This window comes from Pelophylax lessonae, assembly GCF_965119305.1.
Source record: "Pelophylax lessonae genome assembly, chromosome: 6".
NCBI classification, from domain to species: domain Eukaryota; kingdom Metazoa; phylum Chordata; class Amphibia; order Anura; family Ranidae; genus Pelophylax; species Pelophylax lessonae.
Genome location: NC_138773.1, coordinates 40,849,607 through 40,866,504, shown reverse-complemented (window position 1 = coordinate 40,866,504; position 16,898 = coordinate 40,849,607). Strand labels below are relative to the sequence as shown.

The window sequence follows — 16,898 nt, the reverse complement described above, 5'->3', positions numbered from 1 at the left end:
AGGAGAGTATGAAGTTGAATGAGTATTGATGTATTGTAAATGAGTTGGGGTGTGTTGAATTGTTTCATGAGCAAATCTTGTATTCATAAGTAGAATGTAAGGATGATCATTGCCCTTTAATTCATAAGCCTGTTGTGGTTTCTTCTGAGACAGAAAATAATAGCAGGCTGTGTCTTTGATATAAAAAGAGGAAGTATTTCTCTGAGTTTGTAAGCACGGAGAAAAGATTGTTTCTTTATCTGATAAATAAACAGCATATGATATTTTTGAAGTTATTTTGTTTCAAAATTAAAACTAAGATGAAAAATAATTTTTTTTAGACATTAAGGGTTACCGCAATTAATGTGACCATTGAACCCTATTGGCACTGAGCCAAAAGTTTTAAAATAGATTAACTTTTCATCAAATATGGTATCTAAGTGGTATTTCAGGGGCATCCTCCGGAACCAAAGGGGAACCTCTGCTCAGATTTTTGAAATTTGGGACAACGTTTTAGAGGATATTTGTTTGAAAGATAAAAGTACATTACTTCCTGTCATTATGGGTGTATAAAAAGTGACCTACTACAAATAGTAAAAAAGACAGGACATTAGAGCAAAGAATTGCAGCCACCCCCTCTCCCCCAGAAGATAGACAGTAAATAAGGTATTCAGCTAACCTGTGTCCGCATGTCCCATCAGAAGCAGTCCCAAAGGTTTACTAAATAACAGTAGCAGGGGTGGGAGTGGTTTCCTGCCTGGCTTCAAAGGAAAAGGGAAGTCATTTAAAAAAAAATAAAAAGTGATGTTTGTGTTGAGTTAAAATTTCAGTGTTCAGTTTCAGATGAAGTGCCCATTAATCCAGTATGTAGCATATGTCTCTTGCCAGCTTGACCCAGTGATAAAAGGATCCTCAGCTGTGTGCGGGCCGCAGCCTGCAAAGAGCTGCTGGATGGAACAGGTGCAATGTATTTAAGCCAGTTTACTTCCAGTACAGGAGCAGGCACTAGAGGGGGGAGGGGGAAAAAATGTTTGTTAAATACCCCCCATGACTGTTTTGAGCTGATGATGGCAGAATCTGAATCGTTGAGCCCTGCAAAAAAAGGCTCCTCTCTAAAGCCCTGATGAGACCCTTTATGTAGATGGATCATGTTTATAAACAGAGGAGGGTAAGCTTGTAACTGGGTATGCAGTAGTAACAGCAATAAATAAATAAATAAACAAAAGGAATGCAGAGGCATTAAATCTAAAGTTCTAAGCACAAGCAGCTGATGGTTTTGGCAAAGGCCTGTGAATTTTAAAGAGTTAACATTCACATTGACATGATTTTGGTCATATTTTTTGAAAGCTTGTAACTTTTTGACCTCAGCTGGTAAGCCAATAAAGCATGCAGATATAATAGAGACTGTTCTTAGTCTTCCAGTGTTCCACCAGGGTGGCCATGTATTAAAAAAACCAAGGCAAATGCAAGAGAGGACACAGAAGAAGCTGCAGGAAACGCAAGGGCCGACAGAGCAGCGAAGAAGGCTGCACTGGAACAGGTCCCTATCCGGGTACTGACACTCGTAGGAAAGCAACCAACTCCTGTAAGTATGGCAATCTTGATATCATTGCAGAAAAAGCCCCCTCACAGGAGCGTGAGAAGTGGCGGAAGAAAAGTGCAACACAGGATGTAACTGGTTGCTGGAGGATGGAGAAGCATTTCTGTCTGATCTCAGGCCCTATACCCGAGGGTGGCAGCCGCAGCTCACGGATCGTGTCATATCTCAAAGACTCTAATGACCACCTTGGTAATGCAACACTGGATAGCACCAGGTATTCCTGGAGTAGCTGCAAAATATACTGCTTCTTGTCTTACCTGTGCTAGGTACAATGTTGGTAGAGCTATAAACACCCCATAAAAGCACCGCCTAAGTCAGACTATCCTTTTCAGGAATTCAAATAGATTACATTGATTTCCCACAGTCTGGTCCCTATGCACATGCTTTGGTTTGTATAGACATTTTTCAGGATGGCCTGAGGCCTGGCCAGTCTCTAGGGGTATAGTACAAACCACAGGAAAAAGGCCTTTGCCCCAGGTAATGTGCAGGTATGGAATCCCAGAAACTATGGAAAGTAACAGGGGTACTCACTTTAAAGGAAGGGTTCTACAAGAGGTCCTATCCGCACTAAATATTGAGAAAGCCTTTCACACTCCATATCACTCACAGAGTAGCGGAAAGGTACAAAAGGTTGTATGAAAAAAAAAAAAAACACAAGTTGAGTAAAATAATAGCAGAAACAGGTAGATTGTTTTACGTTTTTTCCTTTGTCAGGAACACTCCCAAGAGAGGTGTGGATACCTGAAGCAGGTATCTATTTACCACACCAATTGCAAGCCACACACTCAGATCTCACTAGATGTGTTGCAGCGCTTCAAAAGCAATTGACAAAAATGCATAATAGTGTGTTTTCATCCCTACCAGATCCAAATGAGGATACTAAGTCATAAAGTAAGGCTACTAAGAGTGCAATTGGTTACACCAACATCCCTCAAGGTAGAAGGGATACATGGATTCACGCCAGTCATTGAAAAAAGGTGGTACAATGATTTTTCTTTTAATTTTTGATATGTATGGGAATGTTGGGTATAATGAAGGGGCAGGACAATAAAAGGGACAGACAACTTAAGGCCCATTAGAGGATCTAAATCAGACAGAGTTTTCAAAATCCTATAGAAACATTACCAGTGCACGAAAGGACATGTTAGTTCCCCTGAAAGCTGAAGGTCTAATCAAGAATCCTACAGTGTGTATAGTGTTCTATGGAAATAAAACTGATGTGGGGAGGGTGGACTGTTCACAAGCACTGATAAACATATCCTGCCCACAGCTGACTGTGAACAGCCCATGAAATGAAACTTGCATGCATTACAGAAATGAAACTGTTAAACATAAAATATGAGCCATATTAAATGACAATATGGACATTTCTCACCTAGGAGAAGCCCTCAGGTTTCTGTTGTTCAGACAGAAACTGGGGTATTATGCAGAAAAGTTATTAATACCCATTTTCACCCCAGGGTGGTCACATTCAGGGTTGGGAATCTATTGTGTCAGTGGCAATAAGGCCCAAAGTTTACTTTCTCAGTGTGTCACAGTAACAGGTACTACAACCTCTTTATTTCCAATGGTGTCCGCCCATCCTAATGAACACAGTCTTTTGGAGGTTTTGCCTTATCTCCTAAAATAATGAAAGTGGTGTATTTATATTGATGTTTATGATAATTATGATCTCCAGTTATCTGTTGAATTAAAATAATTATGTGCTTGGTTGATAAGGTTACCAAGGCCAAGGAGACAACCTATTTCAACTCGATACGGAAATAAGAAGGGATTGATGATGCTGAGTAAGCTGTAATGAGACATCTGTCACCTCAAACCCCCATGTATGAAGTAATCTCCGCCTCAGAACCTTACCAAGACTCAGACAACCCCCACTGAGGTTTGCCCTCTGGGCCAGTGTCCCAAGCGTTAGGGGCTGCTCCCTTGGAGGAATCTGATAAGCGGAATAGGTAGTTAGCGTGATCAATAAATTCTCAAGAGGGGGAAGATGACGTGGCATACCTTGACCTTATTGGCCTTTACAGGATACCTTTTTCTTCACTTCTCAGGATGCCTTGATTGGCATTCAAAATGGTTGACTTAAGCAAAATGTGTTTTTGAGTTAATTAATCTCATTTCACTTTGATTTCTTTACATGTGTCACTGAGCTTGCAAAAGCTAAGAATATATCAGATGACTGAAACAGTGGAAATTCCCTATCTCTCGGAATATCAACTCTGTCTGGACAGCTTGACCGCAGAGCCAATAATAATAACTTCTAATAAAAGTCCCTTTGGAAACTTCTTATGACCATTACCGAAAATTCCCTGATGACAAGAGAATCACGATATAGATTGACATAATGCTTACTATAATTAGTTGTTAACTTTGATTGGACAAAAGATGTTAATAACAACCCATTTCTTGTACGTCAGATTGTAATGACAAACCCTTTTGTGAGTATATTTAAACTCCAGCAACGCTGTAATAAATCAGGTCACTATGATTCAGCCATCTTGAGTCTTGTCTGATCTCATTATATATATAGCTATATATTGTCTGATTTGGTATCACTGACTAACAGGTAACAGGTATTTTGTACCTGAGGAAAAATTCCACAACTGGGGTCAGAGGTTATTACGAGATAACCTGCGTTTGGTGTCCATGGATGTAAAATTCAATGCCGTACAATAAAATATCAGTTTCAAGAATGTAACCATTACATATTTCAAGATATGAATTCTGTTATAAAATCTGTCTAAACGGGAGGTCCCTTAGCAGTTTATGAGCCTCCAGGGCCGCCCATGGCCCCAGTGTTTATTGGTCAAGTACTTCTGGTGACACCCCCTGCGGGTCAGAGAAAAAGAGAGAAGCTGATGGAGCTCTCAGCTCTCATTTTTAACATCAAGGAAGTAACATCGAACAAGGGAAGAACCGATCACACATGCTCAGCTCTGAACCTCTGATAATACAAGGACTTTTGAATGCAAGTATTTCCATTTCTAATTCTTTATCTATTCTTCTAAATTGCTGAATTGTGTCTCTATTTCTTTGTAACCCATTTTTCTGTAAATATTTTTATTTGCACCAATTTTGACCTTTTTTTTATAATTAAACCTTATTTTGAAAAGTGTTAATTTTGTCTCTAAACTCTTAACGCAAGCTAACCAAAGAACCTGCCTCTTGGAAGAGCGCTACTGTATAGAATAAATCCCCTGAACATTCCTGTCTGAGGTGACAGTGTGTGTTACAGATGATTATTCTAAAGTCATAATTGGTATTTCTAAAATTACGAGCGTCCGCTGGGCTCAAACGTAGCGGTGGTGGCAGAGAAAGGGTTAATTTTTAATTAGCCCGGTGACAATCGCTCTCAGTCTGCTGGAATCTAGATTGTGGTCCTGCCAGCTGGGAAAATCTTTGTGCCGGGCGTAGCTGAGAGTGGCATTGTTACGCAAGTGACGGCAGGGTGTGAGATTACCTGGTCCTTGGTCACAAGTTGGATGAGAAGGCCAGGGGTCTGATACCTGCCACCGTCACACTTACCAGCTCTGTTCAGTGGTTTTGCACAGAGCAGACCCAATCCTCCCGCCCCCGCTCGTTCCCTAACAAGTCCGATGTCTGCCGGTCACTCGCGATCTCCCCGTGGAGAGGGAGAAAGCCGCCTGTCATTCTCCCTGATCTAACTGCAGAGATCATACGATCCTGCTATGTAGGATCGTATATCTCTGTGGTTACATCACTAGCCACACCCCTTTACAATAAGAAGCACGCCCCTAGGGACACACTTAACCCCTTGATCACTAATAAAGTTAACCCCTTCCCTGCCAGTGTCATTTTTATAGTAACAGTGCATATGTATAGCACTGATTACTGTAGTAATGTCACTGGTACCCCCAAAAGTTTCAAAAATGTCATTCAAGGGTCCGATCTGTCCTCTGCAATGTCGCAGTCCCCCCAAAAAAAAAAAAAATCGCAGATCGATCGCCGCCATTACTCGTTAAAAAAAAAAAAAAGAAAAAAATTGACAAAAATCTTTCCCTTAGTTAGTAAACTCTCTCTTGCGCAAACCAATCAAAATACGCTTATTGCGATTTTGTTTACCAAACATATGTAGCAGAAAAGAAATTGGCCTAAAATGTTAAAAAATTTAGATTTTTAAATTTTTTTGGGGGGAATTTCATATAAAAAAATTTGAAAAATATTATTTTTTCAAAATTTACGCCTTTTTTTTTTATATTAGTGCAAAAAGTAAAAATCGCATAGGTGATCAAATACCACCAAAAGAAAGCTCTGTTTGTGGGAAAAAAATTCATTTGGGTACAGCGTCGCACGACCGCGCAATTGTCCGTTAAAGTCATGCAGTGCCGAATCGCAAAATAGGGCCTGGTCAGGAAGGGGGTAAAATTTTCCGGGGCTTAAGTGGTTAAAACCTCTTTAATTTATAAAACAGTTTTTTTTTTTATTGGCCTGCAGATATTTTTAAAATATAAGATGTGGCCCTTGTATGGAAAAAGTTTGGAGACCCTGTTATAAAACTATACAAAGTGCCATATTGTATTACATGTCACCTCAGTCATTGACTATTAGTGCAACATAACCACCACGTCCACCCAATTCCCTATGACACAGTCCAGAGCAATGGTGGTCAACTATCTTGATATGGTGTGCCTCAAATGTAGACATGGTACAGGAGATGGTCAGAGACTGCAGACAGGATACAAGAGATGGTCAGAGACTGCAGACAGGATACAAGAGATGGTCAGAGACTGCAGACATGATACAAGAGATGATCAGAGACTGCAGACATGATACAAGAGATGGTCAGAGACTGCAGACAGGATACAAGAGATGATCAGAGACTGCAGACATGATACAAGAGATGGTCAGAGACTGCAGACAGGATACAAGGGATGGTCAGAGACTGCAGATGATACAAGAGATGGTCAGAGACTGCAGACAGGATACAAGAGATGATCAGAGACTGCAGACAGGATACAAGAGATGGTAAGAGACTGCAGACAGGATACAAGAGATGGAAAGAGACTGTAGATATGATACAGAGATGGTTAGGATATAGTACAGAATATGTTTAGAGATGGCAGACCTGATACAAAAGATGGTCAGAGACTGTGGACATGCTACAGGAGACTGTCAGAGACTGGAAATGTCCTATAGCAGTTGTTGGAGACTGGGCAAAAGCTTCAGGAGAGAGTCAAAGACCAGAGACATATTACATAGGACTAGTAGAAATCACTCTTATAACAGGGCGATAGAGAAACGCAGATCAGTGTCTGCAGGGGCTCTGAGGGCCACAGACAAAGGGCCAAAGGGCTGCAGCTTGGGCACCAGGAGTCTAGAGAGGCCATGCTTTGTGAGTTATATATTTTAATGTTTATTCTAGAATTACTCTGTTAAATTGGGTGTCTCTCACCTGTGGCTTGCACCAGCAGTTTCTCCACACGTGGAATGGTGAGAGTTGCATGTTCCACCTCACATCTCAGCTCCATGCCCCAGTTCTGCTCTGTTGGGGTGAAGGGGTAGACAGATTCCACAGCTGAGCTACTGATCCTCCGAGTATTTGCTTTCTCCACCAGGGTGTCATTCAAGTACCAATTTACAGTGATGAAATCTGGGTAAAACTCATAAGCTTTGCACACCAAGTTCTGCTGAACATTCAACATGAACGCTTGGGAAGTGATGTGAACGGATGGGATAACTGCAATAAAAAAGGCATGTATGTCATTCCAATGCTTTCTTCTTGTGTACTTTATATACTATTGCCTATTAAATGATTCAGAAGCCAAATAAATTAGTACAGCTACGTATCTGCTAGAAAATGGTGGTTCATCATTTCAAATTCAGTTTTGGAGAATATGTTGTAACTACAAGTAAGGACTCTTTCCCACTTGTGCCCGGGGGATGGTGGGGGTAAAAACCTGTGGCTGAGTCGCAGTTTAACCTACACCCCCCACCTGCCCCACCACAATCCATGAAAACAGGCATCCTCCTTGGTGCCTTCTAGCCATTGCTATGCCAGAGAATGCATTTTCAGAGGGAAGTAAACAGTACTGCCTGTCTTAACCACTTAAGCCCCGGAAGATTTTACCCCCTTCCTGACCAGGCCCTATTTTGCGATTCGGCACTGAGTGACTTTAACTGACAATTTGCGCGGTCGTGCGACACTGTACCCAAATGAAATTAACATCCATCTTTTTCCCCACAAACAGAGCTTTCTTTTGGTGGTATTTGATCACCTGTGCGGTTTTTACTTTTTGCTCTATAAACAAAAAAAGAGCGTACATTTTAAAAAAATAACAATATTTTTCAAATTTTTTTTATATGAAATCCCCCCCCCCCCAAAAAAAAAATTAAAAATCAAACATTTTTAACATTTTTGGCCAATTTGTTTCCTGCTACCTATGTTTGGTAAAAAAATCACAATAAGCGTATTTTGATTGGTTTGCGCAAAAGTTATTGCGTTTACTAACTAAGGGAAAGATTTTTGTCATTTTTGGTGTTTTGTTTTTTAACGAGTAATAGCGACGATCTACGATTTTTTTTGTGGGACTGCGACATTGCAGCGGACAGATCGGACCCCTGACTGACATTTTTGACACTTTTGGGGGTACCAGTGACATTACTACAGTAATCGGTGCTATACATATGCACTGTTACTGCAAAAATGACACTGGCAGGGAAGGGGTTAACTTTATTGGTGATGCAGGGGTTAAGTGTGTCCCTAGGGGTGTGCTTCTAACTGTAAAGGGGTGTGGCTAGTGATGTAAGCACAAAGACATACGATCCTACATAGCAGGATCGTATGATCTCTGTTCTTACATCAGGGAGAATGACAGGCGGCTTTGTTTACATCAGCCGCCTGCCTTTCTCCCTCTCCACAGGGAGATCGCGAGTGGCCGGCAGACATCGGGTCCAACGATCACACGCGCGGACTTCTTAGGGAACGTGCGGGGGCGGGAGCGCGCCTCCGGCGGCGCGCGCTCGCCCCCTAGAGGGTTACAGGCTAGTGACGTAGTCCTACGTCACTTTGCCTGTACGGGGCTGACCGCCGCCGTAAATAGTCGTGCGGCAGTCGGCAAGCGGCTAAAGAGCTCTAAAGCGGGCCTTTCAGCAACTATTATTAGAGTATATCTAAATCTAGAACTTTTTTACTTTTGCGATAGAGTAGAGGAGGGCTAAAATCCCACTGGGGGAATTTCCCTTCACTTCCTGTCCCGTTGATGCACCAGGAAATGAGAGGATATCTTTTAACTCTCCTAGACAGTTGTCACTGGAATGAGTGTCCTCATTGCTCGATTTCTCCTCTATTTCTATTCAGGTGGCAACTCTATATTTTTGATCTCCTATTACTTTTTGTCCTGGTGACAATGGTCATATCAAAAATGTAAAAACAATAGTAAAAAAAAAAAAAAAAAAAGGAAACAAAATGTAAACAAAATTTAATAAAAAAATAAAATGTTTTTTTTTTTTTAACATACTGTCACTAGTCAGTATTATTGATCACTGCCACACCAGTCATATGATGATGCTCTACTGCACTGGTGACAGTATGTAAAAAAACAAAATGTGAAAAAAACTAAATTATTGAATTTCTTAAATTCACAAAAAATTGTTAAAAAAAAATTACAAGTCCAAAAAACTCGCTATGCCTCTTACTAAATGCCTCAGGTTGTCTACTTTCAAAAAGGGGGTCATCTGGGGATATTTGTACTGTCCTGGCATTTTAAGGGTCTTAAGAAATAAGATTGGCCGTCAGTACAACAGAATTGAATAATTTTCTAAATCAATCCTGAGGGTTACTATCACTTTGAATGGTAATGATTTTAGCCCGTCTTTTTTTTTCTTTTTATTATAGTCATTGGTGGATGTTTCATATCATGGTCTACTCATTTGTATCAAATCATTATTTAGGCTACGTTCACATCTTGGCGTTGCTCTTTACAGGCGTTTTTTCCGGCATTTTTATGGGGTTTTTTCCGTCGTTTTACAGGCGTTTTTACAGGTGTTTTTTGTGCAGGCGGTTTTAGGTTGACTAGTGACCAAAGGAAAAAAATAAAAACGCCTGTAATCTGCCCAAAAAGAAGCTCATGTACTTTTTTGAGCGTTGTTCGTTTTGCTTAAAATGTCAAACTGCTCAGATGTGAACAGGGGCCATTCAAATGAATAGGATTTGTCTTGTTGGGCGTTTTTTGAGCTGATCCTAGAGCAGAAAAACTCCCCAAAAACGCCTACATGTGAACGTAGCCTTAAGGCTACGTTCACATGTCGGCGCAGCGAACGCGGGCAGAATCACGCGATTCTGCCCGCGATCCGGAAATCATTGCAAATCGCGGGACGCCTGTGCGTTGCCTGTGAATAGCACCCCAAACGCGGGACCCATGACGCCCAAAAAAGGTACAAGAGCTTCTTTGGGGCGTCATGCGTCCCGCGATTTTGTTTGCGCGATGTTACCGCGATTCGGCAGGCGGAAATCGCGGCAACATCGCACAGCGTTTGGGGTGCTATTGCAAATCAGGGGCATCGCACAGGCGTCCCGCGATTTGCAATGATTTCCGGATCGTGGGCAGAATCGCAGTGTGTTCTGCCCGCGATCGCTATGCCGACATGTGAACGTAGCCTAACAAATATATGTTTATTATGGGGCATTTCTAGATGCTCAGTATGCAAAGTATACAAAATGTACTGATCAGAAAGTCAGTAACAGCTTGTATGTTTTATATGGCGGTCAGAGTGAAGAGATGGGTTTGGAAGTTTAGTCACTGCTAGTAGAATGGGGGATGGGAAGAAGGGAAGGGGACCCTGCCGTTTAGGGCTATTTTTAGTACAATTGCAGGGAAATCTCCTACACAGCTTCTGCTGATTGCTGACAACTCCACCGGTTGGCTGCAAGTGTTCAATATTAAATAAAAATTGAAATAATAATGTTTAAAAATGTTTAACTAGTTTAACCACTTCTGGACCTGGCCTTTTTCTGACACTTGTTGTTTACAAGTTTAAATTAGTTTTGTTTGCTATAAAATTACTTAGAACCCCCAAACATTATATATATATATATATATATATATATATATATATATATATATATATATATATATATATATATTTATTTATTTATATATATATATTTTTTTTAAGCAGAGACCCTAGAGAATAAAATAGTGATTGTTGCAATATTTCTTATCTCACCGTATTTGCACAGCGGTCTTACAAATGCAATTTTTTTGGGGGAAAAAATTAAGTTTTTTTTTAAATAAAAAATAAGAAAACAGTAAAGTTAGCCCAATTTTTTTCTATAATGTGAAAGATAATGTTACACAGAGTAAATAGATACCCAACATGTCATGCTTCAAAATTGCGCACGCTCACGGAATGGCAACAAACATTGGTACTTAAAAATCCCCATAGGCGACACTTTAAAAATTTCTACAGATTACCAGTTTAGAGTTACGGAGGAGGTCCAGGGCTCAAATTATTGCTCTCGCTCTAACAATCATGATGATACCTCACATGTGTGGTTTGAACACTGTTTACATATGTGGTATGTGGAGGTGACTTGAATATGTGTTCGCTTCTGCGCGCGAGCTAACGAGGACAGGGCGCTTTAAAAAAAAAAAAAATCCTATTTTTTTTATCTTTCATTTTTTTTTTTTTTTTTTGCACTGTTTTTTTTTTTTTTTTTTTTTAATTAAATGTTTTGGTCACTTTTATTCCTATTACAAGGAATGTAAACATCCCTTGTAATAGAAATAAGCAGGACAGGTCCTCTTTAATGTGAGATCTGGGGTCAAAAAGACCTCCCATCTCACATCTAAAAAAGAAAAAGAAAAAAAAAAAGTAATTATTTTTCATCTTGAAAAAAAATGGTCTTTTTAAATCCGTTGCTTGGAAGCTCAGGTCCTCCAAGGCCATAGAGTCGGGTGGGGGCCATCTTTCCTCTAACTTGACTCCCTGGCTGAGAGGACAGCCGATCAGATCGTTTTCCCCGCTACCGACGGCTCTGGTAAGCGGAGAAAACGACTGTGAAGTGGCGGGGCACCTCTTCTGCCACCCATAAGGGTGATCCCAAAAATATGTAGCAGAAAACAAATTGGCCTTAAATGTTAAAAAAAAAAAGAAAAAATTGAGAATGTCATATAGCAGAATGTGAAAAATATTTTTTTTTTTTTTTTCAAAATTGTCACAAAAATGAAAATCGCAGAGGTGATCAAATACCACCAAAAGAATGCTTGATTTGTGGGGAAAAAAGGACGTCAATTTTATTTAGGTATAGCATCGCACGACCGCGCAATTGTCCGTTAAAGTAACGCAGTGCCGAATCGCAAAATAGGGCCTGGTCATTAGGGGGGCAAATTCTTCCAGTCTTAAAGTGGTTAAAAAAATACCGGGGTTATCGTAGCTATCTGCTGCCATAAACCCCAGTATTTACCGACAAATTACCAATGTAAAACTGCGGCGGGCGGTCCGGAAGTGCTTAAATTAAATTTTAAATGAAACTTAAAGTCCATGTAAAATTACAGCTTTATTCAGCTAAATACTTTTCAGGTGAGTAAAAAAAAAAAAAAAGTGTACAATTCCTTTTCTTTATAAAGTAGTAATTCCTGTTCCCTGCCAGCATTCTTTAGAGAAGCGCTCTTGTTCATCTACCGGAAACAACGATTGCCCCGTGGAAGTCCGACATACCTTCTGCTGAGTCAGACCTATAGATCAGTAATCAGCAAAGCTGCTAAAGTGACAGGGGAGGGTCAGGGGCATAGGAAGCATTGCCAACAGAAAATCTAGGCATTGAAAGTCACCTAATCCACAATAGGTGGGTGATTTGGGGTTTTTAAACACTTGACCTCCAGGAGGTTTTACCCCCTTCATGACCAGAGCTATTCAGCACTGTGCTACTTTAACTGGCAATTGCACGGCCATGCAACACTGTACACAAATGACATTTATATAATTTTTTCACACAAATAGAGCTTTCTTTTGGTGGTATTTGATCACCACTGTTTTTTTTATTTTTTATTACATAAACAAAAAACATTTAAAAATATATATTTTCTACTTTCTGTTATAAAACATATCTAATAAAATCAAATTTCTTCATACGTTTAGGGCAAAATGTATTTTGCTACATGTCTTTGGTTAAAAAAAAAAAAAGAGTCCTAATAAGTGTATATTAACCTCCTTAGCGGTAATCCCGAGCGTGACTCGGGGTTGATTTTTCATTGCAGGAGGGGTAACCCCGAGTCACGCTCGGGGTGGATTGCAGAGAGCCCAGGGGTGTTCTCTTACCTTATCCTGGCGATCCAGCGATGATCTCTCATTGCTGAGATCGCCAGCCGAGAGTCCCGCCGCTCCTCCGTCCCTCCGTCGGTACGATCACTTCCTAGTTCCGTTCCCTGCAGCAGCAATGCTGCATGGGAGCGGAACTAGGGAGGGAAATTCAAAAAAAAAAAAAAACGTTACACAAAACACACTTTATATTACATTATATATATATATATATATATATATATATATATGCATATATATATATATATATATATATATATATATATATGCATATATATATATATATATATATATATATATATGCATATATATATATATATATATATATATATATATATATATATATATGCATGCATATATATATATATGCATGTGCATATATATATATATATATATATATATATATATGCATGTGCATATATATATATATATATATAAAATTATATTATTGATTCAATTATAATTCATGCGTTATATATTATATATATATGTGTGTGTGTATATATATATATATATATATATATATATATATATATATATATACACACACACACACACATATCTATATATAATATATAATGCATGAATTATAATCTAATCAATAATATAATTTTATTATATATATTATATATTAAATAATAAAATAATATTATTGATTCGATTATAATTCATGCGTTTGTGTTTCAAATTTATCACATCTGGGATGTCTACTACAGTCTTGTTTTGGTCAGGTTTAAGTCAGTAATTACTAAGAATTGTAGGCCTATAATACATAACGCCAAATTTCCATGAAAAGAATTGTACCGCTTTTGGTATGTAATTCCAGACATAATCATACCGCCAGGGAGGTTAAAGAGGTTGTAAACCCACATTTTTTTTTTCACCCTGAAAGACAAACACATAATGAGCTAGTATGCATCGCATACTAGCTCATTATGAAATACTTACCTTAGAATGAGCCCCCGCCGTGCCGCCCGCTTACCTCTATGACGGGCGACATGTCCAGTCGCCCGTCTTCCGGGATCGCGGCATCCGGCCATCTGATTGGCCAGAGCCGTGGTGACGTCACTCCCGCGCACGCGCGTGGGAGCCGACGGTCACGGCATGGGGCTCTGAAGGAACGGCAAGAGCGGCCGTTCCTTCAGAGAGCATGCGCCAGTGACGTCACTAAGGTAAATATCTCCTAAACGGTACATGTTTAGGGGATATTTACAGTACCTATAGGTAAGCCTTATCATAGGCTTACCTATAGGTACAACTTGCAGAGGAGGGTTTACTTCCTCTTTAATTGGTTTGTGTAAAAGTTATAACATCTACAAACTATGGTACATATATTGGAGTTTACGCAGCTATAGACGCTATACTTATAATGGTGGTGATCAGCGACTTATAGTGGAACTGTGATAGGGTGGCGGAAAATCTGGTGCTAACTGACACTGGTTGGGAGGGACACTAACTGACACTGGCGTTCCTAAGACACTAATACAGTGAGAAGTGGTAATACTATACACTGTCACTGTACTAATGACACTGATTGGGAAGGGGTTAACATCAAGGGGTTAACTGTGTGCCTAACAAGTGTAATGATTGCTACTCACAGATCTGGATGCTTTTTCTCCCTAAATCAGATTTTATTTCAGGGAGAAGAAACAGTCAGATTGCTGTCTGTGTAGAGAGTTCTGCATGTTTGTAAACACACAGAACTCTGTGCTGTGATTGGCCACAACTGATCAGCAAGTTTCAGCCAAAATTATTGGCTGAAATCTGCTGACAAACTTGTGCTGTGTCCAATTACAACAGGGCTCAGCAGGGGGCACGCATGCGCATCCCAAAAACAGAAGAAAGGCTGTGATGTGTGGGTATGTCGCCTAGCCTGGCTGTGCTGCCGGTCCACAGTAGATGTACTGCGGGAGGGTGATACATGATTCATTTCCTGCCAGAGGGGCTTTAAACCCTTTTGCTAAGTCCTGTGCATTTTATGAGAACCTTGTAAATAGAGAGTACATTACCTCCATATACCAGCTGGAAGTCTTCCTGGAGAGGTGCAGGAAGAGACTTATGTTTTGCTCTGCAGGAGAAGGTCCTCTTTCTGTCCTCCTCAGTGGGTGTTATTGTTACTGAGCTCCTCACACTGTACGTCCCATCCGGGTCTCTCTGACGTTCCCCCACGATATCTTTGTCCAATATCTCTCCATCCCGGAGCCATTTAATCTCGATGTCCGAAGGGTAGAAACCAGAGATTACACTATGCAGGGAACTCTCTTTATTTTTTACAACGACATTGTCTGTAATGTTGATCTGTGGAGGAGCTGAAACATATACATCATGTTATCCTATAAATTGTAATAAATTGACCAGAATCCTTCTATAGACAGTAATATTTTTTTATATGTGTGGGTTTGTGTGTCTATACGCAGGTTAAAGTCAAACTTTTACTATGGGGTCTAAACAAAAGTAATGACACCCTGTGTTAAAAACTCCACCACTGGTTGCTACAAGTACTGTGTTTCCACAAAAATAAGACCGGGTCTTATATTAATTTTGAATCCAAAAAACACACTAGGGCTTATTTTCAGGGGATGTCTTATCTATGCCTCCTATCTTCTCTCCCTCTCTCCCCCTGTCAGCTCAGGAGTCAGCATTATGACATCTTTAATCCCAAAAATTGCCCTTAGTTAAAGTCATTGTAAAAATATGTAATCCGTTTTGTAAGAAGATTATATAATGTCCAGTGTGTCTCTTTTGAAAGGGAGGGGTCGCTGATGTCAGCCGGGAGGAGGGAAGAAGATCTCCAGCGGGTCACGTGAGTAAATAGGTATTTTCAACAAAAAAGTTACAAAAGGAAACACACTGGACATTATATATTTTTACTAAGACTTTACTAGAGCTTATTTTCTGGGTGGGGCTTATATTGCAGCCCTTTCCGAGAATCACGCTTGGTCTTATTTTCGGGGTAGGACTTATTTTCGGAAAACGCGGTACCTGACACTTCCGAGAGAGTGCAACACCAACTCACCCATCATGTGCTTTCATTTCTCTTGGTGGCTCCTGAATAGCTACAGGTGGAGAGAAGTGGTGGTGTATAGTGGGGTAACAGATATTCCACCCACCCAATACATTCTGGGGATAAGCAACGCAGAAGAGTGTTTTAAAGCATGGGCGATCAGAAAGGTAAGTATAGAGCATTTCCATTTACAGGGTGGCTTTCCTTTAGTTCAGTCACTTTCAGCACTGATACACTGGGGTTGGTTTACAAAAGGCAAATAGACCGTGCACTTTTCAAATGCAATTGCTCCAGAGCTTACTAAATGAGGAGAAGCTCTGTTGACTTCCATCACCCAATCATGTGCAAGCAAAAGTTTTGTTTATTTTTGTTTTACTTGCATGTGATTGGGTATTGTTTGCAACATGAAGCTTCACCTCATTTACTAAGTTTTGGAGCAAATGCACTTGCAAAGTGCACAGTCTATTTGCCTTTAGTAAGCCAACCCCAACGGTGTCCTCTTCTCCACATGTAGATCTGTACATTGCATTCTCCTTTATTACTGAGTTTAGTTTTGCCCATATTTACAGTTAGGTAGCAAGTTGTAACTCAAGCGTAGAATTGAATTCTGTCAACCAGAGACAGGTCAGCTCCTAGAAAGAATAGTTATTATAAAGACCATGCTAGTCTCATATTAAAAACCAATAGGTTACTAAAGTTACAAACATTTTCATATGGCAGAATACAACTTCGGAATCAATGTAATATGTTGTAATGTATTCTTTAGTTTCTGAGCATGCATGGTCTTTTTTTCAGACAAATACTGCACTGATTAAACAAAAATAGTTTGTTCTGGTATCGTACGGGAAAACAATGTGTGTTTGTTCCTTTGGATAATTTCGAATGAACTGTCATGATCGACTCTCGAAAGCTGTGCACTAAGGATCCGATTATCGGATGATCACTTCTAAAAAGGTATTTTCATCCAATTTTCTCATCGTATATAATAGGCATAACACAAAACCGGTTTTTGGAGGTTAAAATACGGGTAGCCCT

At 39.9% G+C, this 16,898-nt stretch overlaps 1 protein-coding gene across 1 annotated transcript in view; it reads right to left on the bottom strand.

Annotated features, from left to right (window-relative positions):
- LOC309558547 (uncharacterized protein) overlaps positions 1–16,898 on the bottom strand; it is a gene marked incomplete at its 3' end in the record, with an annotated part of 303,007 nt that overhangs the window by 254,500 nt on the left and 31,609 nt on the right. Inside the window, exons 3-4 of the mRNA XM_082261626.1 lie at positions 14,869–15,168; positions 6,993–7,277 (exon numbers count right to left, since the gene is read on the bottom strand). Coding sequence (XP_082117752.1) covers positions 6,993–7,277; positions 14,869–15,168 — 585 coding nt within the window. The remainder of the gene's footprint in view (positions 1–6,992; positions 7,278–14,868; positions 15,169–16,898) is intronic.